The following is a 27,749-nucleotide window of genomic DNA, read 5'->3' as shown; positions in this document are numbered from 1 at the left end:
CTCCCCATTGAATAACAGCCAAGTTGCTTTGGTTTCTATTTCTTTGTTAAGTCATTCCTTCTGCAAAGGGCTGCCTGGCAGGTGTGAAAGGCAGCGGTGGCCACAGAGGCGGTGGAGAGATGGCCTTCAGCGGTTCCCAGGCTCCCTATCTGAGCCCAGTGAGTTCCAGGGCCGTGGGCACAGTGCTGCCTCAGCCAGGGGGACACAGTTATGGGGCTCTGAGGGTGGCAGGAGATAGGGGTGGGAGCATCCCAAAGAGAACACAAGCAGGGAAGAAATGTCAGTAGGGGTCATCCTGGCACACCTGTGCCATGCTGAGCTCACTCATGCCTGGAGGGATGCTCCTCCCATGAGTCATGGGTTTGACAGTGTTGACTGAGCTGTCCTGTCCTGTCCTGTGCGCTCAGGGGAAGAGGTGTAGAGTGGGATGGTTTGTGTAAAGAGGAAGCAAGCATGCTTCTGGGACAGTAAGGATGCTACCCGGCATGGTAGTTAAGGGTGCGTACTGTGGAGTTGGCCTCCCTGGGTCCAGCTATTTACTGGCTGGTGGTCTCTGGGCCTCAGTTTCCATATCTGTGAAGTGGGAATAATACTTGAGCCCCCCACTCCCAGGGTTGGGATATGGATTAAGGAAGTAGTGTATCTAGTGTGTTTGAACAGTGCCTGACACACTGTAGGTGCTTTGGGAGTGTTTCATGTTATTGGGAGTCTGGGTGTAGCAGGGAAGGCCTCCCGAGGAGGTGTCCATGCTCTGAAGGGTGAGGCGGAGTTAACCAGGCATAGGCATGTCAGGGCATCTGTAGACGGACAGTCTCAGAGGTGACAGGGGGCAGGGACTGTCCCTGCAGTGTGGGGTCAGAGGGCTGCAGGTGCCTTGCTGAAACTCTGTGAGGTTTATAAGTCCCCTTCATTCACGGAAAATCCAAGGTTCAGGGAGGCAAAGGCCAGTTGCCAAATGCCCCCAGATGGGAGTGGCAGCCCCAGGAGCCCAGGAGCCTTCAGGGGTGACTGTGTCCTGGGCTGGGTCCTGTCATAGGATCTCACCCTGCCTTGGCAAAGAGCTTCCCGAGGGGCTGGAGTGGGTGGGCTGATGGGCCCTTCCTGAGTGGGGAGGCAGAATGGGGAGGGTGGGCAGAGGCAGGGTGCTGAGGGCAGGGAAGCTGCCAGGGGCCACCTCAGCAGAGGCCAGGGTCGGGCTTGGGTGCCCTCTGGTGATACTGAGTCCAGAATGAGGCTGCCTATGTTCTGGTCTGCAGAGCTCAGCTCTGCTTTCTAGACTCCAGAGAGGAAGAATGGAGAAAGGAGGCCTGTTTCCTCCTGGCTGTCACCAATGACCCCTCAGCCACCCTATGGAAGCCCCCAAGGTAGAACCTGCATAGAGGGAGTGGGGGAAGCTGGAACGGGCTGCCGGTGTTGGGTGAGCCTTAGGGTCAGCGTGTGCCACCTTGAGCATGTCACCCCATTTCTGGTTTTCTGTCAGAGAGGGGATCCCAGAGCTTCTTCCAGGTTCTGACATATTATTATTCTGGTAACTGGTTTTTACTTTCTAATCTTTGGATTCAGAAGGAAAATCCTCCTATGCACATCAGAGAGTTTGAGAGAGTTAAAGCGGGGCCTTGGAGCTCAGACAAGAAAGATGATCAGTGCAGCCCCCACAGGTGTCCAGAGCTCCCCTCTACCCTACGGGGGCTCCCCTGGGTTGGGACACTTGAGCCTCACTCGGTGACCCATCTGGCAGTCAGAGCCACGCTTTCTCCACATGCCGACAGTGGGGGAAGGTCACGCGGTTCACTGTCCTGCTGAGGAGGGCTGAGTGCCATGAGGGCCTGGCTTGGAAACCTCACTCCCACTTCTTGTCTGGCCTCATCTAGCCCAGCCTCTTTGGAGGGCTGGGGGGAAGCTGGAACCACCTGCTGTGTGGCCCAGGAAGCACTGCGAGAGCCAGGAATAAGGACGTTCCGAGCTTCCTCATGAGAGGAAGCCTGTGTGGTGGTTAGAAGCGTGGGTGCTGGGGTTCAAATCCCAGCTCTGTTGCTGACCAGCTGTGTAGCTTTGGGCAAGTGACTGAACTTTTCTGTGCCTCAGTTTCCTCATCTGTAAAAGTGGCCGGGGTTGCTGTGAGGATAAATGTTCCTGGTCACCCCCAGAGCCCTCATGGACACACGTGGATCCAAATGCCACAGCAGCCTTAGCTGGCCAACTTAAAACAACACATTTGTGCTTACAGTGTTGGAGGTCAGAAGGCTAAAATCAAAGTGTCATGAAAGGTGGCCAGCAGGACCGTGGAGCCTCTGAGGCAACAGGGCACTTTGGCTAAGAGCCACGTACTGGCTCCAGCTGGCAGGCAGTCTCGGCCAGCCAGGCTGAGCTCCCTACTATTGGGGCCAGGCCTTGGTGTCCTCTGGTGATGCTGAGTCCAGAATGAGGCTGCCCACATTCTGGTCCGCAGAGCTCAGCTCTGCTTTGACTTCCAGGTAGGAAGAAGAGGGAAAGTCCCCGGTCTCTGGGCACAACCAGGAACAGAGAGCAAGTTCTGACTCAGCAGAGGGATTGATTTGTTCCATGCAAAGAGCTGCACTGTCAAGGCCGACATGGGCCAGAGGCTCAGCACATGGCATCGCACCCCGTCCTCTCAGAACGCTGCCAGCCAGGGGCTCAGCACATGGCATTCCACCCAGTCCTCTCCAGAATGCTGCCAGCCAGGGGCTCAGCACACAGCATTGCACCCAGTCCTCTCCAGAACACTGTCGGGTGGTGTTACTGTCCTGCCATTCAGAGGAGGGAAGTGGGGCACAGGCAGGTCAAGTGACTTGGCCAGTGTCAGAATTGCTCGTGTACAGAGCTGGGAGGCGAGCCCAGGCCCATGGGACCACAAATCCAACATAAAAATCCATCCTCCTGCACCCTACGGAGCAAAAGTAGGTCCAGTTGTTTTCCTGGCTTTCCTGGACACACGGATCTAAATTCCACAGCAGCCTTGGCTGGCCAATCTTAAAACAACAAATTTGCTCTCTTAATGATTCTGGAGGTCAGATGTCAAAATCAACGTGTGAGCAAGGTTGTTTCCTTCCGGAGGCTCCAGGGGAGAATCTGTTTCTTTTGCTTTTCCAGCTTCTAGAGGCTGCCTGCCTGCCTGCCTTGGCTTATGACCCCTCCTGCCATCTTTAAAACCAGCAGCTTTGTCTGGGTGCAGTGGCTCATGCCTGTAATCCCAGCACTTTGGGAAGCTGAGGCAGGAGGATCTCTTTAGCCCAGGAGTTGGAGACCAGCCTGGGCAACAAACTGAGACTGTGTCTCTACAAAGAATAGACAAAAATTAGCCAGGCATGGTGGTGCATGCCTGTAGTCCCAGCTACCTGGGAGGCTGAGGTGGGAGGATCGCTGAGCCTGGGGAAGTGGAGGCTGCAGTGAGCTGAGATCATGCCACTGCACTCCAGCCTAGGTGACAGAATGAGATCCTGTCTCAAAAAAAAAAAAAAAAAAAAACACACAACAAACAAACAAACAAACAAAACCCCCAAAACCAGCTTCTTGCTTCTGTTGTCACATCTCTTACCTCTGACTTTGATCCTCCTGCTCCCTTTTATAGGACCTTTGTGATTACATTGGGACCACCTGTATAATCCAGGACAATCTCCTCATGCCAAAATTATTCATTTAATCACATCTGCAAAGTCCTTTCTACAACATATTCACAGTTTCCGGGGATTCGAATGTGGATGTTTCTGGGGGGTCGCCCACTGATAACCAGTATTATAAGTTTCTTTTAAATCCTTCCAGAGATATTTTATCTATAAATAAATAAATGCAAGTCCATAGCCTTCCCCTACCCACTTTTTATGCAAATGGCATTATTCCATATCAGTGCTCAGAGTTTTCCTCTTTTTCTTTTTTCTTTTCCGTCTTCTTTTTCTTTTCTTTTGAAAGCTACACAGAACTTTTTCTATTATATGGAAATACCCTAATTTATTTCACCTTTTCCCTGTTGGAAGACTTTTAGGCTCCTTCCAATGCTTTGCTTTATAATCCTTTGTGTTATAATGCTGCAATGAATAACCTTGTTTGTTGGATGATATTCAATTTAAAATCTCATTTTTCAGGACAGGCATAGTGGTTCATGCCTGAAATCCCGGCCCTTTGGGAGGCCAAGACAGAAGGATCACTTGAGCCCAGGTGTTCAAGACCAGCCCTGGCAACATATCGAGACCTGGTCTTTTCAAAAAAATTTGAAAATTAGTGGGGCATGGCTTGGTGGCCTGCACTTATTTGGTCTCAGCTGCTCGGGAGGCTGAGGTGGGAGGCTGAGGTGGGAGGATTACTTGAGCACAGGAGGTGGAGGCTGCAGTGATCCATGATCACACTCCTCACTACACTCCAGCCTGGTCAACAGAGTGAGAACCCACCTCAAAATAAAATAAAATAAAATAAAAATCTTGTTTTTCAGAAATTGGGGGTGCCATTTAAGACATTTTGAAACCTCACAGAACTTTTTTGGGGAACTTGTTGCCTTGGAGATTAGCCTGCCCTGTCCTGCCCCCATGACCTGTACTTGGTCTTTCTCCCTCCTGGCTTCCTTAGTTAAGCCTTGTGTGGACTTGCGAGCCCATGTCCATCACTCTCTGCCTTCAATTCTAGATGCTGTGGTGTGAATACGCTTGAGTGGAGGCCGCATGCTTCCCAGGAGGGTGTGTATTTTCAGCGTTGTCTCTCATGATAGAATGAAAGGCTCTGGAGGGAATCACAGGCTGCCACAAACAGGCAAGGGGAAAAATCTTCCACAGACGCGTTTCAGGGACAACAGGTTTCCCAATCCTAGCCCATGCTGGCCCATAACTGGATCAGGCTGACTCTCCTTCCCCCACACCGCTGGTGTAGACAGGGACAAGAAAGAGAAGTCAGAGACACAGAGAAGCTGTGATTTGCTTGAGGTCACCAAAGTATTTAATGGGAGGGTTCAGACCTGACCTGAGGAGCAAGAAAAGACACCCCCCTCAAATCCATGGGGAGCAGAGACTATCTGGATCAGATCTCAGATTGCCTGGGGCTGTCACGGTGCCAGGTGTGTACACTGAGCTAGGATGGGTTTCCCAGGGTGCTGTGTGGTCACACAACTCAACAATACAGAACAGAAAGCAGTGACCAGTAGGCTGAATTTGGCTAGTGGGTGTTTTCTGTTTGGCCTGCACAGTGTTTATTTTAACTTGTTATTATAGGAAATTCAAACATGCAGAGAGAATTGTACCATCAACAACACACACCATCACTCTGCTCCAACAATGAGCAACTCAGGCCTATCTTGCTTCATCCTATACCCTCCCTCGCTTGCTTCTCTTCCCACCTTCAGATATGTGGAAGCAAATCCAGAGATTTCATTCCATTGTAAATATTTCATTGTGTATCTCTACAATATGGGAATTTGGGGAGTTTCATTTGAGACAGGGTCTCGCTTTGTTGCCCAGGCTGGAGTGCAGTGGTGCAATCGTGGCTCACTACAGCCTCGACCTCCCAGGCTCAAGTGATCCTCCCACCTCAGCCTCCCAAGTAACTGGGGTTAAAGGTGTGCACCACCACATCTGGCCAATTTTTTTTATTTTTTGTAGAGATGGGGGTCCCACTATGTTGCCCAGGCTGGCCTAAAACTCCTGGGCTCAAGTGATTGTTTTACCTCAGCCTCCCAAAATGCTGGGATTATAGATGTAAGCCACTGGGCCCAGTCAGGAACTTTTACATAATCCTTTTTGACAAAAAATTTCCCCCAAGAAATTAGAAAGTTTAAAAAAAAAAAATTCAGGTTTCTGTCTCATCTTAAAAATTTGGAAGTTCTGCCAATACTAAGCCCAGACGGTAATCACTGGTTAGTGCTGAGTAGATGTTGACTTTTTAGATTAGGGGTGTGACGTCTACTTTGCCACAGTCCCCACCACTCCCTACCTGGCCATCTGACTCATACACATCACCTGCCTGGCTTCTTTAGGCATTTAATTTGTGTAGGAAATTGACCTAAAGGAGATATTAGAGAAGACATTAAAAACTTGAAGAATGTGAAAATCAGCCATGAGATAGAACTGTGCTTTAATGCAGGTTATAGAACCACACCGGATATGAGGCATTTCGGAATAAACTTTGAAAATTGGAAGTACCGGTTTGTGAATTTTGCTCAGAGAGACCAAGGTGGGGGGTGGGTGACAGTAGTAAAGCATCTCCTATGTGCCAGTCTCCTCTACCACAGGCTTTTTCTCACAAAATCATCACTCATATGCAGTAGGAGAAACACCTTCCTATTTTACAGATGAGGAAACTCAGGCAAAGAGAGGTGAAATAGGCTTCCCAAGGCCACTCAGGTCAGGAGCAGCAGAGTTAGGATTCAGACCTGGAGTCGGCCTGACTCCAAAACGATGCATGCCCATAGCTCCTTTAAAGAGGCGCGGAAGAGAGAATTTGACAAAGTGGTTGCCCATGGGGCCTGGGAAGAGTGGGGAAACTACGCTAGGGCTGGGGGCTGCAGAGGGCATCTGGGAAGAGACTCTGCTGAAGGTGGTCAGGAGGGCAAAGGTCACGGTGGCCATTGTTATATGGTGGTGGTGGGGAGAGGTGCATGCCTTCTTCTTGACCCTCTCTGGTGACCCTCTCGGTGGAACCTGCAGACCCTTGATGGGTCCCTTTGTTCCCTTGGGCCTCCTGAGTCCCCAGCCAGGGTGCTGGGCACTTTGCTGGGAGCTTGGCATGGGGTCCAGCAGCCCCATTGCTACCTAGTTCCTTACCAGCCCAGGGCGTCTGCCTGCTACTTCCCTGCCTGGAAGGAAGGCCTTCCGCCTGGAGCGTTCCTGGTGTGGCCTCCGCTGCCTCTCAGACTCTCACACAAGCTCAGCTCCCTGTCGCGTCCTCTCAGGGCCAGGATTCTCCTTATCACAAGCTTAGACTGTCTCAGTAACTAATTGGATTTGTGTCTGCCTCCACACAGGACCCTAAGACCCGTGGGGCTGAGACTCCTTCTGTCCTGGTCACAGCTGCACCCTAGCCCCTCGCATGGTGCGGTCACACCCAGGCCAGCCACCGACTAGCCCTGGAGGGGAGCAAACAGGAGGCTGGCCACCTGACTGAGGCCCCATGTCTTCTCCCTGCAGGCCGTCCCCTTTTCTGGGACTATCCAAGGGGGTCTCCAGGACGGATTTCAGATCACTGTCAATGGGGCCGTTCTCAGCTCCAGTGGAACCAGGTGTGTGTATATGGATGGAAACGTTTCACTCCAGCCTCGTCCCTTAGTAAACCACTGTGCCTGTGAGCCTCGGTTAGTTCAAACAACAACATCCAAGCTCACGTGCCTGGCTCAGGGGAGACCCAATGCATCCCTAACCCATGCCACAGGACAGCACTCCACAGGCACAACCTGCACCCAGGGATGCCATTAACCTGGACTCCAGGATGAATGGGGCCCTGGGAGCTGAATGGGGACTCCAGAATGAATGGGGCCTAAGGAGGGAGTGGGATGGTCAGAGTTGGATGATTATGTTCTGGGCTGAACCTTGCACACTGTGACTGAGAGTTGCAAAAATCAAACTTCCTCCATTTCCCTAACTGCTCTCATCCACTCTGAAGCTCTCCTTCTGCTGACATGAAAATACTGAAAATTGACATCCGAAGTAATTTGGTCTCTTTCGGTTTCAAGGCCTTTTCTGGAAACTACTAAGTCAATTCAAAATACTAACATTGTATCAGGGCTGTTTCCCACCCCTTCCTCCCTCCCAAGGTGGGCTGTCTGGGAACAGAGAGGAGCTCACGTGGCTTGTCAGTGGCTGGGAGGGCCCCCGACCCTCACGCAGGCCTGGCTGACCCCTGCCGAGGCACCCTGACTGGGTGGCACAGAGGTGTGCAGCTCTCTCCTGGTTTAGTGAGGGACCACGGGTGGCTGCCTGCTGAAGTCTGCGGGGCCCACAGAAGAGCCTCTGGACTCACGGCTCTCTCTCGGAAGCCTCTCTGCCTCAGTCCCAGCGGACCTCTCTTAAGACCTTCTGGGCCTCGTAGATCCCAGCTCAACCTCAGCTCGGCCACCTAGATTCTTGATGACCTCCTCCACCATTGCCATCCTGCTGTCGGACTTCTGTGAGAGCCTGCAGTGCCCCCAGGAGATGCCAAGGGCAGGGAGGCCCTGATCCCCCTGAATCCTCCAACCGGGGGAATCAGAACCATGCCTCTGATCTTCCACCCCTTCCTCTTTCCCTCTCCCTCCGTTTCCCCCACCTCCCAGCACCAGGAGGGCTTCCCACTCCCATCCTGTTGCACAGAGACAGATCCTACCTCAGAGGGCCCTCTCCTCTCAGGAGCTTTCTGTCTCTCCCTTCCTTGGGGCAGGAATTTCCAAAGGGCCACAGGAATGAAGCTGAAGGACTCCAAAGGAAAAAAATACATGCAGTGATATTTCAAATGCAATCTTCTCCATTTATTCATTTAATTAATTTATTTTTTTCTTTAGAGACAGGGACTTTTTTCTTTCACCCAGCCTGGAGTGCAGTGGTACGATCATAGCTCACTGCAGCCTCGACTTCCTGGGCTCAAGGGATCCTCCCATCTCATCCCCCAGAGCAGCTGGGACTATAGACATGCATCATGATGTCCAGCTAATTAAATATATATATATCTTTTTTTTTAAGTAGAGATGAGATCTCGCTCTGTTGCTCAGGCTGGTCTTCAACTCCTGGGCTCAAGTGATCCACCCACCTTGGCGTCCCAAAGTGCTGTGATTACAGGCGTGAGGCACTGCGCCTGGCCCCGATTTCACATGCTCTTTACATTTGTTCTCTTCTTTCACACTTAATCAGGCATGTGCTGGCCTCCAACAAGTGTCCACTGGCACAGAAGGCTCTCTCTTCTAGGTGTGCTTAACAACTTCCATCTTTGTTACCAACTGGTAATCACTTTCCAGGACCTATGCTTCTTGTTTGCTAATGCCAGCACTTTCCCTTAGCCATTTTCTACTTATGTTTAGAAAATCGTGCTGTAAAGGCAAAATGCAATAATTGCACAAAAACACATTGGATCCAAATTAGAGAAACAAAAAGGATGCCAACCAAGCAGTCTCTGCCACGCAAGTTGTATGCAAGATCCCAGACAAACACAGGGCAGAGGCACCGAGGCCCTCCTGTGCCTGTCATTGGCAATAATCCATGCCACAGAAGACTATTTGCTTTTCCTGGGCCTAGGTTTGCTGTGGACTTTCAGACGGGCTTCAGTGGAAACGACATTGCCTTCCACTTCAACCCTCGGTTTGAAGACGGAGGGTATGTGGTGTGCAACACGAGGCAGAAAGGAAGATGGGGGCCCGAGGAGAGGAAGATGCACATGCCCTTCCAGAAGGGGATGCCCTTTGACCTCTGCTTCCTGGTGCAGAGCTCAGATTTCAAGGTGAGCAGGAATCCCCTCCCCACCTCTCGCCCACAGGACTCCCAGCCCTATCAGGTGAATGTGAATGGCCTTTTAAGTAACCACTGTAATTGACATTCAGCCAGAGTGACACCACCATACAGATAACATGACCATTTCCTTGTAAGGGTGTTACCCATGGCTGTGTAGTCTCCTTACGCACCTTCACCTGAATCTACAGGTGCGCCTCCTGCTTCTTTTACTCTGAAAATAAGAACTAGAGGAGTCATCACGTTGCTGTTAGGTGTTGTGTGTCTTTGAATTCCAAGCTCATTCCATTCCTCTGCTATCACCATACCTCCTCTCCAGGTCCCTGGTAACATTTATTTTTCGGCGACATTGTTCCAGCCTTTATCCAGAGTCTATTACGGTTATAGTTCTGTAAGCACATTGCAAATTACCTTTGCAAGCACAGTAGGTCTCTGGGCTTGAGAAGCCGGTGGGTAAGTCAGTCTGAATATGCTTATCTGAGATAAGGATGTTCCCATCCATTCAGTATGCAACACGATGTCACCTCTCCTCTGCTCCCCGTGAGCATTTTATGCATATTTAAATAATACCCCTGCAGTCCTAAAAAGGAATGAGATCATGTCCTTTACAGGAACATGGATGGAGCTGGAAGCCGTTGCAGGAGCAGAAAACCAAACACCGCATATTCTCACTTATAAGTAGGAGCTGAACGATGAGAACACATGGACACAAGGGGGGAAACAACACACACTGGGGCCTGGTCAGGGACGGAGAGCATCAGGAAGATTAGCTAATGGATGCTGGGCTTGATACCAAGGTGAAGGGTTGATCTGTGCAGCAAAACACCGTGGCACACATTTACCTAGTTAACAAACCTGCAGATCCTATACTCATACCCTGGAACTTAAAATAAAAGTTGAAGGGGCTGGGCACGGCGGCTCACCCTTATAATCCAAGCACTTTGGGAGGGTGAGGAGGACAGATCGCTTGAGGTCAGGAGTTCAAGACCTGCCTGGCCAACATGGTGAAATCCCGTCTCTACTAAAAATACAAACATTAGCTTGGTGTGGTGGTGGATGCCTGTAATCCCAGCTACTCGGGAGGCTGAGGCAGGAGAATCGCTTGAACCACTGCACTGCAGCCTGGCTGACAGAGTGACACTCTATCTCAAAAAAAAAAAAAAAAAGTTGAAGGAAAAATAAATAATAAATAAATGAAACCCCAGGAAATTCAGTTCGCTTCCTGAGCATGGGCTCTTTCTGGAACAATATGGCCTCCTAACCAGGCTGGAAATCGAGGAGTGAGAAGAAAGGGGCAGGAAACAACCAGAAGAATGGAAAGCCCGACTGGAGCCCAGTAGATACTCCGGTTGATGCACTTCGGGCCACACACACGTCCCTGTAACTGGCCCCACACTGAAGACCAGACTCAGGTCTTCATTTTCTAGAAAGAGGGTCCAGGAGCTCAGGGGTGGTCCCCATCCCGGCCTGGGACGCCTCCCCCAGAACACGTGCTCTCCTCTGGCAGGTGATGGTGAACGGGAGCCTCTTCGTGCAGTACTTCCACCGCGTGCCCTTCCACCGTGTGGACACCATCTCCGTCAATGGCTCTGTGCAGCTGTCCTACATCAGCTTCCAGGTCAGACTGTCCACCTGGCACCGGTCCCAGGGGCTGGGATGCAGGGCCCCGTGTAGCTGTGCCTAGGCCCAGCTGGGTGGACCCGAGCCAGTCTCCTACCCAGGTCACTCTGGGGACAACCTCTGCTTCCCTGTCCCAGTACCTGCCCGCCCCTTCTCCTCTGTCACTCTGTCCCTCCTTCTATGTCACTGTCTCTGTCTGGAACACCTGCCTTGGTCTCCCAGACTCCTCAGCTGCCCCTTTCTCTTCATCCGTCAATTTCCATCCTGGTAAGGAGGGCATATTGTTCCAGAAAGAGCCCAGGCTCAAGAACCAAACTGAATCCAGTTCAAATTCCCAGCTCTGCCATTCGTCATCTGTGGGATCTTAGACAAGCAACTTTGCCTCTCTCAGCCTCAGTTTCGTCATCTGTAGAATGAGCATGGTCATTGCCTGCCCCCCATGGGTGGTTGTGTGATTCATTGAGGAGATAGATAATCAGAGGTCACACAATGGCGCCCCTGGGCCCACACCAGGGTCTGTTTGACCTCTGTGTTTTAAAAACTTTGAATGCGTTGCCAACATCTAAAAGGTCAGGAGACCCAGGTATGGTGGTGGAGGTCTGCAATCCTGGTTACTCAAGAGGCTGAGGCAGGAGAATCGCTTGAGCCCAGGAATTAGAGTTCTGCCTGAGCAACAAAGCAAGACCCCATCTCTAAAATCTTTTTGTTTGAATAATAAAATAAAATAAAATAAATAAAACTAAAGAAGGTCAGGAGATACCAATACCACGTGAAAAATGGGAAGATTAGGGTATGCTGGGCCCACATTCCCACAGGGCACCGGCAGCTGGATGGGAGCTGCTGTTACCCTTTTGGCATTCGAGGGAGCTCCCTGAGATGAGCGAAGTGCACAGTAGGCCCTCAGCAAATCTGGGCTCCTCACCCTTTGGTCCTCATCTCTCATTCCCTCCTTCCCTGACTCTCTCCCCTGCGGGTGGAAGGGGAGGGAAGAGCTGGAGGGAGACTGTCCCCCTGCGCTGCTCACCGAAGCCTGGCCCTTTCCGCTCCCGCCTCCGTGTGGCCCTAACCCCCTTGCTGCATCCCCCTGCCTGCCTGTTCTCTGCCTCCTGCCCCTGCATCTGCCTTTCGGCTTCTCCTTGGCTCTATTAATGCTTCTCCTCACCGGCCGGTGCCTTTTGTTTTAACAGAATCCCCGCGCAGCCCCCGTTCAGCCTGCCTTCTCCACGGTGCCGTTCTCCCAGCCTGTCTGTTTCCCACCCAGGCCCAGGGGGCGCAGACAAAAAGTGAGTTCAACACAGAGGCCCTGGGTGGCTGAGCAGACAGCAGGAAGGACCGAGGGTTTAAGAGGCTGGCCCCAGCCAGCCGGCCACCAGGGCCTGTAGGCCACATCTTACCCACTCAAGAGTTCCCTGTCTCTGTCTGCTGGGCACCCAGAGCCGGGGACCTGGGTGTTGCCCTGGATTCTTCACTCCCCCTTCTTTATGTCTCTCCAAGGCACCAACACATCTCCCTCCCAAAGCCACCGATGTGGCCCAGGCCTCTGGGATTCCTCACCATGACTACAGGGGTCCAGTTCCCCACCCCCCACACCCAACCGCTGCCACGGTGACCTTCTTATAAGCAAATCTGATCACACTCTCTCCCTGCTTAAAAATCTTAAAAGTCCCCAGCCCTTCAAACAAAGCCCAAATGCCCCAGCAGGGCATACGAATTCCTCCCCAGTCTGGCCCCAGTCCACCTCCTTGCCTCACCCCCAACCCACGAAGCTCATGCAACCTCCACGGCTCACTCAAGGCCCTCTCGGGCCACCATGCTTTTGCATATGCTGTCCCTGGTCCCGGAAGCACCCTCTGCCAGCCTGCCCCCAGCACACGACTAATCGCCTTTCCATGCTCTGCCAAAGTGTCGCTCCTCTGGGAGTCCTCCCTGCCCAGAATATTGTTGGATGCTCCCCCCATGCCCCCACGGAGTCTGTACATATCTGTGCCATGCCAGTTCACAGCACCCCATTGTAACTGTTTGCGTGTCTGTCCCTGTCACTCCACCCCCATCTCCCTATGCCCATTAGGCCCCAGAGGGCTGGGACTGTGGGTTGTTCATTTGCACAGTGCCTGGCACTCACTAGGGACTCGAAGAATGAATGAATGTGGAATGTGGTTTTCACAGCCAGGGAGAATGGGATACCAGCCAGGACAAGAACAGTCTACTGGGTGGGGCAGGATCCACGACAAGGAGGTGAGCAGCCCTTCCTCTGGCCACTCAAGCAGTGGGGACTGGGAGGAGGGGTGCTTTGTCTATGTAGCCTTTTTATGGCCCATGATGGTACAGACAGTGCACCTGCCTCCTGCCACGCTGACTTCAGGACTGGTGGAGCCCCAGGGAACATTTGCAGGGCAGCCAAACTTTGGCCCTGGCCCTGGCGCTGGCCCTGGCCCTAGGGATGACAGAAAGTGTGCTGGATACAGTCAGACAGAACTGGCTGCCGTTTTGGATTTGATCCCTTCCACCTGGGCAAGCTTGGGCAAGTTGCTTAATCTTTCTGAGCCTCATTGCCTCACCAGGGACACAGGAGCTGAGGCTGCTTCCCTCTTTGGAAAGCACTGAAGCCCAGGACTCGGCCCACAATAGGCCTTCAACAAATACCACTTCTCACCTTACGGGTGAAATATGGCACCGGAAGTAATGCTCTTGGCTGTGGGAGCTACAGAAGGCAATGAGGTCTCTATCAAACCCAGCCTCCTCTCTCTCGAGAGGAACCAGTGGGGATACCCTACCCCTCAGCCCCAAAGCCCTGTGCACCTGAGGGTAAAAATCTGGGTGCCACGGGCTCAGGAAGGCTTGCCTGGGAGCAAGAGGGAGGTGGATGTGTCTGGGGAGGCATTTCTGAGCACAAGAGCCTCCCTGGAGTTCTGCCATCGTCTCTCCCCATTCTGTGGTGCCCGCAATAACCACCGTTCTGACTCTCCTCACCCCTCCAGCCTCCCAGCGTGCGGCCTGCCAACCCCGCTCCCATTGTAAGTCTCTTGCTTTCTTTTTGGATCCTCTTGATTTTGGCTCTTCTTCTGGGCTAATGGAGGATGCAGGGCCAGGCATTGGGCCTCTCCCATCGGGAGTGGGGAGGGCAGAGGCCAGGCCCTTGACCATCTACCCGGCCTGGCGAGGTTGGTGGGTGAATGTGGTTGGCTGGCCGTGATGGAACAACCTGAGTTGCCGCTCCATGGGCAGCCACGGAAGACCATGCCCCACATTCACTTCTCTCACCTGCAAAGGGAGGCTAGGCTGAGAGACGTTTCCCCGAGAGGAAAGACGGGCCAGAGCCACCAGCGTCCCCATCTGTCTTCTCCAGGGTTCTAACCTTTGCCCCTCCCTCATCCCCTGGACCCACCCTCCGTGGGGTCTGTGGGGCCACTGGGCTGGTTATGCCCCTGGAGGGTGCCTGCCGTGTGGCACCCTCTGGTGGGAGCTGGGGTGGTCTTTACTCAGGAGAGCCTGGGTGAGACCTGGTTTCTTTCTTCCAGACCCAGACAGTCATCCACACGGTGCAGAGTGCCTCTGGACAGATGTTCTCTGTAAGTCTTCAAGTTCTGATCAGTTCACAGCTGCACAGTGCCCTCCTTCCCCAAGAACTAAACTCCCTAGAGCCCTAGAGTTGGGAAGAAAGCGGTTTAGCAAGGAGGGTGGGGACATCTGGGGCTGAGTCCTTGGCTCAGGTGACATGTGGTTAAAACTATCCTTGGGACAGCAGAGACTCTGGATTTATCCAGTGGTGGAAGAGGCAGGTTCCCTAGAGACTAGGAGGGAAACTGGTCCTTCTGTCACCAAGTGGGGAGTGCAGTGGCCCCAGCACCCGGATGTGAGGTTCCTGGCCCTGCCTTCTGGGTCCCCGGGATGTCACTACAGATCACAGGCTTAAGCTCTTCTCCTGCTGGTGCAAATCAGGCCGGGAACTTAGCATTAGTGGGGCTGCCTGCGGAGGGGCTGAGGGGCAGGTGACCGTGGTGGGGTCTGGGAACACGGCAGGAAGTTCCAGGAAGGCTAACATGAAAACGGAGGTTTACGGGAGAGTCCAAGGGCCAAAGGCTCATGAGGTCAGCCTCACAGTGGAGCCCCCTCTAGAATGCGTGGGTGCGCGTGGGTGAGTGCTCGCCCACACATGCGCTCTCCCATTGAATTTCCTGGTTTCTTTTCAGCAGACTCCCGCCATCCTACCTATGATGTACCCCCACCCTGCCTATGTAAGTGGTTTCTCAGGGAGGGCAGAGGTTCTGTTTGTGGTGGGCAGGCTAGGGATGAAGGGCCGCTGCGGAGGGATCTGCTGGCCTTGAAAAATTAAAAGCGAAGGGCTTTCAAAATGGTAAGCTGAAGGGCTTCAAAGCGTCCCAGTGAATTAGAAGACTGTGGAGAGGAGCTTTCAACCTTAAAACTGTCGTGTCAACGTGAGCACATTGCATGGCCCTCCCTTTTCACCCCACGAGTCTTTCTTTCTGTGTTTGGCCAAATTTCCTTTCATGACACTAATCTAAGCCCATTAATTTGAGGAGCACCGGAAAGTTTTCCTTTGGCTTTTATGGAACCAAGTAAAGATATCGTGGGCTTCTTCTCAGCTGACAGCCTAAATTCATGGGAACTGGTACAATCTTCCCCTTCCATGTGGCGGCTGCCCTGGCTGCCACTGGCTGACCTGTCCCCGTCCTTCTGACAGCCGATGCCTTTCATCACCGCCATTCCGGGAGGGCTGTACCCATCCAAGTCCATCATCCTGTCAGGCACTGTCCTGCCCAGTGCTCAGAGGTAAGCCAAAGGCTCCAGTGACCTCTGGGAAGAGAGAGCCCTTCAAGGTCATTCCAGCCATTCCCCTGGCTTTTGGCAGGCTGGGGATGATGCGGAGGAAATGGGGCTCAGAACTCAGTGGACAAAGATCCAAGTAGGCTGCCCACCCCAGGTTCCACATCAACCTGTGCTCTGGGAGCCACATCGCCTTCCACATGAACCCCCGTTTTGATGAGAATGCTGTGGTCCGTAACACCCAGATCAACAACTCTTGGGGGTCTGAGGAGCGAAGTCTGCCCCGAAAAATGCCCTTCGTCCGAGGCCAGAGCTTCTCGGTAAGGCGCCGCAGCCTGGAGCTTGAAGAGGCTCCTATGGGTACACAGGGGGAGGGGGTAAAGGAGGTCTGGGGTACCTTGAACAGGATGGGAGCTGATGCCTCTGGGATGAGGGCCCAGAAGAAAAGGTGGCTAAAATTTATTGTCATTATTATTAATAATTATTACTGTCCTGCATGAAGGAAGCGTTGGGATCTGCTTTTTTAGATGAGGAAAGAAACTCACAAGTGCAGGTTACTTGCTTGCGGTCACACAGTCAGTAAGTGTCAAATCAGACCAAAGAAGGAGGTGTTATTCATTTCTTCACTGACTCATTCAACGATTTCACTGTCGCCCGCTTTGTGCAGGAAGCACTCCACATGCTGGGAGCGCAGTCATGAAGCAGACAGATAGGGTCCTTCCTCCAGAGAGTTTACAATTTAGCTGGGGGAAGGAACAAGGAAACTAAAGCATGAACAGATTGTTGCAGATAACAACAGTGCCACGCAGAAAGCAAAACAGAGCGATGAGATAGAGCGAGCCTGGGAGGGGCAGCTAGGGCCAACATGCAGAGGTGCGGGTGCGGCCTCTCCAGGAACAGCAGCAGGCGTGCTCCGCCCTGACTACACATTCAAATCACCCAGAGAGCTTACAAAGAAAACATAGGTGCTGGGACCCCAGCCCAGGCCAATGAGGCGGTCAGCCTGGGCATTTGTATTTTTAAAATATGCCTGATTACACTCTGCAGTCAGAGTTGAAAATGACTGATGTAGGGCTTTGCAGCCATGGAGCCAGGGAGCAACATTCTTTGATTTGTGGACAGCTGTGTGACCTCGGGCAAGTGACTTAGCTACTCTGTGCTTCAGTTTCCTCATCTACAAAATGGAGCTAATAATCATACGAATCTCCTAGAGCTGTAAGAATGGAATGAGGCAGTATCTGTAGCACGCTTAGGACAGTGCCTTACACATGGCATGTGTGATAGGAGTGTCAGCTATTGCAAAGGGCAGGAGGTTTTAACATTTGTACTCTGCCTCATGGAGAAGGCATTGGGGTGGAAAAGACAAGTTAGGAGGCTGATGCTGCAGGAGCCCAGGCCCAGAGCACTCCTGTGTGCTGGGTCCGAGGGATACAGATGGCACAGGCCAGTGCTCCTGTCCCTGATGTGGTGGGAACAGTATTCTAGGCCAGGGAACAGTACAGGGGAAGGAGCACGCACAGCCTGTTTAGTGAAGAGCCGGTCGCTCAGTGGGGATAGAGTGCAGGTGAGGGGCTTATTAACAACTGAGGAGGGAGGGAGGGAGGGAGGGAGAGAGGAGGCTGCAGTGAGGGTGGAGGACTTCCCAAGTGTAGTGCAAACGGCATAATCTCTGCACAGGTGTGGATCTTGTGTGAAGCTCACTGCCTCAAGGTGGCCGTGGATGGTCAGCACGTGTTTGAATACTACCATCGCCTGAGGAACCTGCCCACCATCAACAAACTGGAAGTGGGTGGCGACATCCAGCTGACCCACGTGCAGACATAGGCGGCTCCCTGGCCCTGGGGCCGGGGGCTGGGGTGTGGGGCAGTCTGGGTCCTCTCATCATCCCCACTTCCCAGGCCCAGCCTTTCCAACCGTGCCTAGGATCTGGGCTTTAATGCAGAGGCCATGTCCTTATCTGGTCCTGCTTCTGGCTACAGCCACCCTGGAATCGAGAAGGCAGCTGACTGGGATTGCCTTCCTCAGCCGCAGCAGCACCTGGGGCGCCAGCTGCTGGAATCCTACAATCCCAGAAGGCGGGCACAGCCAGGGAGAGGGGAGGAGTGGGCAGTGAAGATGAAGCCCCATGCTCAGTCCCCTCCCATCCCCCACGCAGCTCCACCCCAGTCTCAAGCCACCAGCTGTCTGCTCCTGGTGGGAGATGGCCTCCTCAGCCCCTCCTCTCTGACCTTTAACCTCACTCTCACCTTGCACCCTGCACCAACCCTTCACCCCTCCTGGAAAGCAGGTCTGATGGCTTCCCACTGGCCTCCACCAACTGACCAGAGTGTTCTCTTCAGGGGACTGGCTCCTTTCCCAGTGTCCTTAAAATAAAGAAATGAAAATGCTTGTTGGCACATTCATGTGGGTTGACTGTGGCTTCTTTAATTCATTTGGAGACATTTTGGAATATGTGGAATCAGGCGGAGGGGCTGCTGAGAGGAGTGGGATGGGAGAGCATGGACTCCCTTTGGGCAGGGGGTCCTGACCTCACACCTCCTAATTAAAAAAGGATTAATGGCCGGGTATGCTGGCTCACGCCTGTAATCCCAGCACTTTGGGAGGCTGAGGCAGGTGGATCACCTGAGGTTGGGAGCTCGTGACTCGCCTGTCCAACATGAAGAAACCCCATCTCTACTAAAAATACAAAATTAGCCAGGCGTGGTGGTGCACACCTGTAATTCCGTCTACCTGGGAGGCTGAGGCAGGAGAATGGCTTGAACCTGGGAGGTGGAGGTTGCAGTGAGCCACGACTGCACCATTGCACTCCAGCCTGGGCAACAAGAGTGAAACTCTATCTCAAAAACAAACAAACAAACAAACAAAAAAATGAAAAACGAGCTGGGCATGGTGGTGGTGGCGGTGGGTATCTGTAGTCCCAGTTACTTGGGAGGCTGAGACACAAGAATCACTTTAACCCGGGAGGCAGAGGTTGCAGTGAGCCGAGACTGCACCACTGCACTCCAGCCTGGGTGACAGAGCAAGGCTCTGTCAAAAAAAAAAAAACAAAAAAGGAAGCCAATGCATGGGCTCCTCTGGTGGCCACAGGGTCTAGAATTATCAGGTCTCAGGGATGACTTCACCAGGGCAGTGTGGAAGGGAAATGTGGGGTTGAAGCCCCCACACAGAGCCCCCACTGGGCCAGTGTCTAGGGGAGTTATGAGAAGAGAGCCACCGTCCCATGAGGGTGTTGGAGAAAGCAGGCTGGGGCTCTAGTCTTTTGGGCAGGAGTCTCGGACACAGGAAAGGTGGTAATGGGGGACCCCAGGAAACAGCCCCATGCCTCCGAGATGGGAGACGGGCTGGGGCAGAGCCTGTGAGGGCCACAGCAGGGCCAGAGCTGGCTCCTCGGACCTGGCATCCCAGTGGGAGGAGGTGGCTTGGGGAAGGGGTGTCAGGAGAAGCCGACCCGAAGCACCGTATGGGTGTGTGTTCCATTGTGGGTCTCCCTGGCAATAGGGTTAGGACTCGCATGAGAAAAGTGGCTCAGTGTCCATGTGTGGGGTTCTGCCAGCCACTGAGCCACCGCCAGACAGCCCAGCTCCGCGTCAACGTGATGCCAACACATCCTGCTTGGCCCAGCAAGAGTCCAGTTCCTCAGGCCCCCGTGTAGTCCTCAGGGTGGCGGCAGCAGCAGCGACTGAGAGCTTGTTGGAAACGCAGCGTCCCGCACCCCACCCCACCTGCGAGATCAGAGTCTCTGTTTTCACGGGACCCCAGATGAGGCCTGCACATGAAAGCGGGGAAGCCCTGGTCCAGAGCGGACTCCTGGCCGTGTTGCTGAGATGCATGGCTGTCACGCAGGGCAGGGCACGTCTGGAGCCTGAAGTTGGCACTGCACCTTCTCCTGCCACCTGAGACGCTGCTGCTGGAAGGAGGACGGGAGGGGGAGGGTCCTGGGCCTGGCCCAGGAGGCACAGGCCAAACCCCAGCTGGGAGCCACGTGTTGCCAGGACCCCAGAGGCCGCCACTGAGCTCCTTTCTTGGTTCTGACCAGGAGAAGGAAATGGGCCTAGTCTCTTAAAAAGCCTTCCCTGGCTGTCTCCAAACCCAGGAGGGTCTTCAGTCCCTTGGGCGAGGATGCTGTGGCCCACACTCGCTTTGACACCCTGCATTCCCAGAGGCCACATCTGTACTGGCCAAACTCACGTGAGACAGGTGGCCCCAGAGCAAAACCTTTCTAAGACAGTGTCCAAGAAGAAGCTCAAGACCTTCCCTGAAGCTCTGGCCTCATATGAGAATCCCACTCTTGCCAGACCCCGCGTCAGATCCTTTGTGTGGGAGGCAGGCCTGTGCCGTCCACCCTACCGCAGGTCTTTGGACCAGCACGAAGCTCCATCTGCTGCTGTCACATCTGGCAGCCATTTCAGAGGAGCCGTGGCCTGCCTGGGGTGTCCCTCTGTGGGGCATCTGTCCAGGCTACGACACCCACCAGCTCCCCACTCTATAACTGAGGGCCACATTCCCTACAAAACATCCCCCACCAGCCCCCCCAACAAACACACATAAAGTGTGATTAAAGTAAAATTCAATTCATGTCAATATCTCCATCAGGGAATCATACAGAGAAGACCCAAGGGGCCATTAGGAACAGACTAGGGTGTTCGTTTTTTAAACAGAGGCATGAATAATTTCACCCGTGGCAGTTAAATACACAGTGGTGTGACAGCACTTCCTGGTGGTCACTTGAAGTGGTGCACTCACCAGCGGGTTCCATCTTTCACCCACTTGCCAGGCCTGGCATTGAAGGTTTCGTCTCCAAGGGACCAGGGAGGCCCCAGCTTGAGAGAGGAGGCTCCGATCAATCCAGGGTGCTACTTGGTAGGAGGTCAAGTAAAGGGCTTGATGGGGAACGAGGTGAGAAATAAGACGTGAGACTGGGGGATATCACTTTCCTCCATCTCCCCAGGCCCTGTGACCTCGGATAATGCAGAGCTGGCTCCATCGTTAAGTTCTGTGCTGGCAGCTTTAACCCCTCCTGTGGGCCCTCAGAGCGCTGACATCTCCAGGCTGCTGGGCTGCACTACCGCCCTGTCCTTCTTTGCCTCGTAGGGAAATACAGCACCAAAGATATCGTCATGGAAGTGCTTCTGGCTCTTTTAGGTAAAAACAGAGACCAATGTGTCAAGTCCAGGCTGGAATGAGCCCCTGGGGTTGCCCAGCTTCCCTATCACATGGACCTTCATGAGCCATCTGTCTTCCCAACTGTTATACTTTGATTGGGCTTGAATCTGGTTTAGACCCTAAACCCGCTCAGCACCTGCTCTGGAGCAGGCCCTCTAACCATTTCCAAAGCTTTACTTGGCATTCCCATTTCCTGCCCTGTGCTCATCCCCCACCCAAGATGCTCCAGGAAGTGTGAGCTTTCAGATTAACACATCTGGGAAATGCTACATCCTTTCTTTCCTCCCAGCCTTGAAGGGTCCCGATGCACAGCAGCACGTTGAAGGCCCCCAGAAGTATTGTAGTAAAGCAACGTGCTTGCCTTGGCTTAACTAAGCATGTCCTAGGCTATTCGACCTTGTAACCTTTTGGATGCCAAACATCTACCGACTCATTTAACACATTTGGGGAAATGCCTGTTATCTCCTCACTGTTCTTCAAACACGCCAGCTTAACTCTCACCCCCGGGCCTTTGTATCTGCTGCCCTCTCCAGAACAGCCCAGAGTGTTTCCTTCAGTATCCACGGGGCTCCTCCTCACCATCTCAGGTTTATTCTCAGACACCGCCTTCCAGCTCCGCCTTCCCTGGCCACCCTATTTAAAATTACACTCCCCAGCGTCCCCTGGGCTATTTCCTGCTGTTTTTCTCCGAAGCACTACACCTCTTCCTTGTTTGGGTTTGTCAGCCCCAGTGGAATGTAAATAATTTTTGCCTGATTCATTTACTGCTCTATCCCTAGCACACAGTAGGTGCTCCATAAATATTCAGTTGAATGTATGAATGTGTCTTAGGGAGAGTATGCAAGTCACAGTCACAGGCTTTGGAATCAGAGAGACGCAGACTGAACTCTAGGCTCTCACTGCTGTAGACCCCATAGGCCCCCTTCCCTCTGTAAAATAGGGTGCTTCCCTCATAAAGTCCTCGGCAGGACGGAAAGAAATGTCACATGAGAATCCTTGGCAAGCACTTGGCCCAGTGTAAGCCCTTGATAAATATCACTATTATCTTCATCAATAAAATGCAAGCCCTTCCTGCTGGGAGGATGAGGGTGAGCAGACGCCAGCCTGTGTGTAAATAAGAAGTGTGAGGTTCACACGAGGCTGACGGGGGGCAGCCTTGCTCTCCCCTGAGTTCACAGCCTTGCTTTGGCCACACAGATACTTTCTGAAAGGGGGGTTTGGGGAGAGGGCAAGTAGACTCTCTTGCTCCCATTCCACAGATGGAAAAATGGAACACATTCACCTGACTTCTCAAAGCTGCCAACCAGTCCAGGATGTGCAGTGGGGCCTTCTGACAGCCCACCCAGCTCAGATCCCAGCCACTGCTAAGATTCCCTTGGGGTCCAGAACTTTACTGGGCCTGACTCCCCTGGGTCTACCTGCCACCCCTGGTCCTGGCTCCAATAGCCTGTGCCCTTGGCCAGGACCCTCAGCCCATACACCCACTATTATACCTTGAGCTGAAAGAAATAGTCCTCGACCTGCTCCTCATTCAAGTTCAGCTTGGCAACCACCAGCTGCTAGGGTGCGGGCCACATCCCAGGCCATGCACACAGCCCTGCAAACATAGAGGTGGCCCGGCTCCTTGTGGAGCACACGGAGCACCTCGCTGGCCAGCTGCTGCTGCAGGATGTCCTGAACACAGACCTAAAACCAGAGGAAACGGTGGGTCCAGTTCCCGGCCACTGGAGACAAGGATTGCAGGCAGGACTGCTGGCCTCAGGGAGGTGGGGAGAGGGCACTAAGGGCTGTGGAGTGAGTCCCCTCCCAGCCAGGACCTTGCACAGGTCCAGGCTCAGGATGAGGAGGAGCACAGATGCTCTGGGGGCTGGGCTGGGAGTAGAGAGATAAATGCTGGACACAGGCCTGCCCTCAAGGGGCTGATTGTCCAGTGGGGCTCCCAGACTGTCTCTGAATTTGCCATGCTTCAAAGAGGCATCAATGAAGGCAGTCCCCCTGCCCAGGGCTCTGCCTACACCCCTGAAAAGTACCCTCTCAATGCAGACTGTCCATCGGGTCCCTGCAGGGTACGGATCCCGGGCTTCCCAGTTAGAAGGTCCAGGAGTCAGTCGGGGACTCTCTGCTCCTGCTCCACACAGGATGCCCAGTGGCCCCAGCACTGGGCACAGAGCACTGGGCCCGAGAGGTGCCCTGATGGCAACAAATGTGTGAGAGCCGAGAGTCTATTCTGACACCTCAGGCTCAGAGGGCAACGCGGTCCTGGGGGCAGCTGAGCCCGTCTGAGGGCCATGGTGGAAGCATCAGCCGCCCTCCAGCCTTGCTGGGTTTGAACGTAGCCAGCCTGGACCACCTCTCCCAGGGGAGTCGCCTGTCCCGGGGGCCTACTGACGACCTTCAGCAGGCTGGGCTCTGGGCTCAACCCGCCTGTGACCTAGGTTAGTCCTGAACCTCTCCGGTCCTGTCACTTCTCTTGGAAGAGAGGGCGTAACAGTCTTCACAGCCCCACTCTGATGGTTGTGAATTACCTGCATTTTAGAGCTCAGGAGCTGCAGGCTCAGGGAGGCGAGGGGCCTGTGGGGACCCCGGGCTCACACTGGAGCCTGCGTTGTGTACTGCTTCACCTGCTTTGAGGCTGCATTTACCTTGGGCTTGCCAGGCAGGCAGGAACAGGCTGTGGGCACCGCAGGCAGCACCCCCTTCCGGGCCATCTCCAGCATCTCCTCCTGGTAGACGTGGTCCTCATTTGGGCTGCGGCACTCGAACACCGGGGTCATGCGGCCTCCCTGCACTCCTGCAGGAGTCCCGGGCTGTTGTTACCATGTTGGCCAGCAGGGCGCTATGGCTCAAAGCCGAACTGGAATTCTCACTTCACTCCCACAAGTATCCTAGCTAGTTAATAGCATTATCCCCACTTACAGATGAAGAAACTGAGGCCCAGGGCATTCCAATCACTCATACATAGTCGCACAACTGAAAGTGCAGATGCAGGATTCCCTCAGCCCATCGGAGGTCAAAAGCAGGGACTTTCCCGTTACCTCCACTCCCGGGAGAGGGAGCCCCGGTTCCAATGCCGGAGACAGGAAGGCGGCCGTTCTCACCCACATAGGCCCCACACAGGGAGACAAACTTGGGAGGCCTTCCCTCCAGAGAGGTCCAGGAACCGTTTGTGGGGCTATGGTTCTGCTCTTAGGCAGGCGCTGGCCTCTGGTACCCTCCCACCTGGGAAGCCTCCAGCCACACCCTTTTGCTGGGACTCATGGAGCCGCTGCTGCCAGAAACTGAGGAAGGGAGCGATGCCTGTGCCAGGCCCGATGAGGACACAAGGATGGGAGGGGTCCTCGGGGAGCCGGAAGCCGCTGGCACTGAAGAGGACAGGAGAAGAGGGGGCCAGTCCTCAGACACCCCGGGCCCACGCACACACAGGATGGCTGGGGAGCTGGGCCTGTGGGGAGCGGTCGTAGGGGGTGGAGAGCAGCTCCTATTTGATTTCCCATGTCCTGCAGGCGGCTTCACTTCTGTCCAGCCACCAGCACCTCCCCCAGGTCCTTCTGAAAAAGGGCCAAGCTCACTGGACTCTGGGCCCTTCCAGCTCTGCTGTCATCGCTGTCTCTGCTAGAGACAGCCACACCAGTGTGACCTCAGTGTCTTCTTTGTGGGCCAAGGGGCCCCGAGCGGCACCTAAACCCCAGATCCCTCCCTTTCCTCCCCGAACCTCCAGGGGTCGGCGGTCCCACAGGGGACAGAGTGGAAGGGGTGCTTACTTCCGCACAAAGCAGGACACTTGGTCTTGGGGCTTCGGTTGTTGAGCCATGTGCTGCAGACGCCGTGGTGCAGGGGACCCTGGCCATCTGCAACGATACCACAAAGTGACCAACGTCCCCCCACTGCCCATGCGCAAACCGTACCAGCTGCTCCACCCACACCACGGCCTCCTTGGACGCCCCCACTCAGGCACTCTCAGGACTCAATGAGCAGCTCTTTGTCCTCCTGGTTCTGAGATCTACCCGCTGTGAGCCCAGGGCTGAGGAAGGTTGAAAGGGACTTAGAGAGGTTGCAAGTTGCTCCATCTTCCAATGCAGAAAGTGAGTCCCGGAGAGGAAAAGTGACTTGGACAAGGTCACTTAGGTCATGGTGAAATCAGGACAGCTCAGCTTCCCTGACTCCTACTCCAGTGCTCCTTCCAAAGAGTTTCTCCAGGAACGCTCCCAGCTCACCACTGAGCTCCACTGACAGCAGCATGAAGTGGCCCCTCGGGGTGGCTACTGCTGTGGGTGCTCATGAGCGTGGCCCTTGCTGGTTGCAACCCTGGGTGGTGGATGAGCTCTGCGCATTTCAGCCTGCTCTGACACCTCGCTTTCCTCCTCAGTTGCCCCTCCTGGGCTTGTAGAAACCCAGGAGGTTTCTCTGGGTTGCATTTCTTTTACAATGGCCCAGCACTTGCAGGAGGCCTCCAACCAACTGCAGAGGTCCCCCTGGTTTTCCTCGGGATTAAATTTTGCTCTCACAGGACATGTCTGCCTCTCCTCTCCTGGTCTGGGTGGGTGTTCTCTAGCAGGACAAACAGAGTCTCTGGCCAGTTTTTAGAAACTGTGTTTTTGTTTCCTAGAGGACAGAGGGCTCAGAAGTGTAGGCAGCTCCCAGCTTTGCCAAACCAAGCAACACTCAGTTACAGAGGGCAGGGCAGGGGGCAGAGGCCAGTGGTGGAGCCAAGACCACCTGAAAGAGATGTTGGCCTACCACTCTATGGCAGCGTCACCCCCTCTTCACTGTCCTCAGTGACCCTGACCTTTCCTTCTTGGCTTCTGCACAATGAGAATCATCTAATTATTTCTACACTCATCTCTCCACTGCTGCCTCTAGATGCTCCCTGAGGGCAGGGCTGATGTCTGTTGTATTTCCACACCTGCCCCAGTGCTGAGCACGGAGAGATGTGAAATAGACCATCACTGAATGAGCTCAGTGAGTGAGTGAACAGCCAGTGCAGAATCTCCCCTGCGTTCAGGCTGCACAATCAGGAAGACTAAGGACCACTGGGCTCTCACCAAGGGTTGGGTGCTCTCCAAGTCTGATCTCATTAAATTTGTCTCAAGAGTAGTGGGACAGTGGAGTGGTGGAAGACTTGGACTCAGCAGTTAGACCACCCAGGTCCAAATCTCAGCTCTCCACTTACTCACAGTGTGACTTTCTGGGCCACCTGAAAAATGCACACAGTACCTACCCTACATGGTAACTGATCATATACATACAGAAGGCTTGGTTTACTGCCTGGTTCATAGAGCTCTCTCCCACATGCCTCCTATTACCATTAACAACTCTGGGCTGTAGGTGTTCCCTCCCTCCTTGAACTGATGAGGGAACTGAAGGGGCGGAGCGTGACTGCTCCACAGCCTCTGCCCCAGGCTCACCTCGAGTGTGGTACATGAGCACGGCCACAGTCAGGTGGATCGCTGTGGGCCTGTGATCCTGGGAGGAGCTGATGGAGTAAAACCTGGGCTTCAGAATGGGGAGCAGGGAGAGCAGGAAGCCAGCAGACACCCGCAGGGATGGGAACTCCTCCAGCAACTCCAGGAACGTGGGGCTGTTGGTGAACTTCCACTTGCTGTACTCTGAGGACTGAAAGCCAAGGGTGATGTGAGCGACTCAGGGCGCCTGCCCCGCTTTGGGGAAAAGGCTGTCACAACCCAGTATTCATTCATTTCTTCACTCACTCAACAAACAAGTCCATGCGCCAGGCACTGTCCAGGGTGCTGAGACTACCAAGCTTGAGAAGAAATAGTTCCTGTCCTGGAGGAACTCAGTCCAGTACACTTATCTAACTTATGTGACCTCCACTGTCAGCAGCTCATGGGCTGGGGTCAAATCTTTGTTGAATGGCACTTTCCCCAGCTGTCGTATCCTAGGCAGTTTGGGTGGTAGGTGGGCAAATAATTAAAAACAAATCAAAATCTCTAGTGAGAAAATCTTTTTCATTGTCTTTCAATCTTCCCGAATCCTTTGAGGGGTCTGTTGCTAGGCTAGGCTTACTCTCAAACCCTTGTAAATCCGTCCCTCCTGCCTGAAAACACTCTCCCTCAGCCCCTGCTTTTATCAAACAGAGCAAAAGCAGCTCTCAAGCTCAGAAGGTTTACCACTGTAGAATTTAATGATATTGTTTTGTTTTATTGCATTTATTTTTGTGATTACTTTCCATTAATGGCAAGTGGCATTATTTTTCCATTTAGAGTGATTTAAAATTTTTCTTAAAACACAGGTAATCAAATTTTAAAAACTGAGTTGATTTCTATAAAAATATTAAGTAATGGTGTAGGTTCTACACAGATATGACACTATGGAACAGATGGTTCCTGGAATTTGGGAAATGTTGATGGGCGGCGTTCCCTAACCTGACACTGCTTAGAACGTTGATGGGCGGCATTCCCTAACCTGACACTGCTTAGAACGTTGATGGGCGGCATTCCCTAACCTGGCACTGCTTAGAACGTTGATGGGCGGCGTTCCCTAACCTGGCACTGCTTAGATAGGGGAGACACCTCTGAACACAATAGTGTTTGTAGTGCCATTTAGATCTACTGGGTTCTGATTACTCATGGGTCTTCTTTTTTCTTTTTAAATAAGTAATTACCTTTTCTTGATCACTATTGTATAAAACTTGGAAATACAGAAAAACATGTAGAATAAAAGAAAATATAGAAAAATATATAGAATAGAATGAAAAATCACTCATCATCTCGCCACTCAGAAATAACCACTCCTAATATATTGGTAAATGTTTTT

The 27,749-nt window shown here is 53.3% G+C and overlaps 2 protein-coding genes across 9 annotated transcripts; one reads left to right on the top strand and one right to left on the bottom strand.

Annotated features, from left to right (window-relative positions):
- Positions 1-18,208, top strand: LOC129137601 (galectin-9B). Of its 8 annotated transcripts, none has more exons than XM_054670422.2 (11): positions 1-158; positions 7,125-7,216; positions 9,198-9,399; positions 10,915-11,025; positions 12,215-12,310; positions 14,006-14,041; positions 14,546-14,596; positions 15,221-15,262; positions 15,730-15,818; positions 15,970-16,132; positions 17,490-18,208. In XM_054670422.2, exons 1-11 carry the CDS (start codon positions 120-122, stop codon positions 17,634-17,636), a joined length of 1,068 nt encoding a protein of 355 aa, XP_054526397.1. In that variant the 5' UTR covers positions 1-119; the 3' UTR covers positions 17,637-18,208. The 8 variants fall into 8 exon arrangements, with proteins under 8 accessions (XP_054526397.1, XP_063655009.1, XP_054526396.1 ...); XM_054670421.2 differs by having other exon boundaries at positions 46-158; positions 15,218-15,262; XM_063798938.1 differs by lacking the exon at positions 12,215-12,310 and having other exon boundaries at positions 46-158.
- LOC129137603 (nitric oxide synthase, inducible-like) lies at positions 15,577-27,430 on the bottom strand. Its single transcript, XM_063800069.1, has 8 exons — positions 27,359-27,430; positions 26,381-26,588; positions 24,737-24,823; positions 23,618-23,766; positions 22,469-22,661; positions 20,556-20,947; positions 18,059-18,175; positions 15,577-16,555 (listed from the first exon to the last, which is right to left on the bottom strand). The coding sequence occupies exons 1-5, from the start codon at positions 27,428-27,430 to the stop codon at positions 22,503-22,505; spliced, it is 675 nt and encodes a 224-aa protein (XP_063656139.1). The 3' UTR covers positions 15,577-16,555; positions 18,059-18,175; positions 20,556-20,947; positions 22,469-22,502.
- Between the last annotated feature and the right edge of the window lie 319 nt (positions 27,431-27,749).

This window comes from Pan troglodytes, chromosome 19, assembly GCF_028858775.2.
Source record: "Pan troglodytes isolate AG18354 chromosome 19, NHGRI_mPanTro3-v2.0_pri, whole genome shotgun sequence".
Taxonomy (NCBI): Eukaryota; Metazoa; Chordata; class Mammalia; order Primates; family Hominidae; genus Pan; species Pan troglodytes.
The sequence above is the reverse complement of the archived record's forward strand: the minus strand, read 5'-3'. Positions and strand labels throughout refer to the sequence as shown.

Bases quoted from the DNA above. Each gene is read 5' to 3' on its own strand.
- LOC129137601 (XM_054670419.2), top strand. From the start codon at position 9,058: ATGCCAACCAAGCAGTCTCTGCCACGCAAGTTGTATGCAAGATCCCAG. The intron at 9,400-10,914 runs GTGAGCAGGAAT...CTCCTCTGGCAG, and splicing joins TGCAGAGCTCAGATTTCAAG to GTGATGGTGAACGGGAGCCT. The intron at 15,819-15,969 runs GTAAGCCAAAGG...TGCCCACCCCAG, and splicing joins GTCCTGCCCAGTGCTCAGAG to GTTCCACATCAACCTGTGCT.
- LOC129137603 (XM_063800069.1), bottom strand. From the start codon at position 27,430: ATGCCGCCCATCAACGTTCTAAGCAGTGTCAGGTTAGGGAATGCCGCC. The intron at 26,589-27,358 runs GTTAGGGAACGC...CTTGGCTTTCAG, and splicing joins AACGTTCTAAGCAGTGTCAG to TCCTCAGAGTACAGCAAGTG. The intron at 24,824-26,380 runs GTGAGCCTGGGG...GTATCGTTGCAG, and splicing joins GCTCATGTACCACACTCGAG to ATGGCCAGGGTCCCCTGCAC.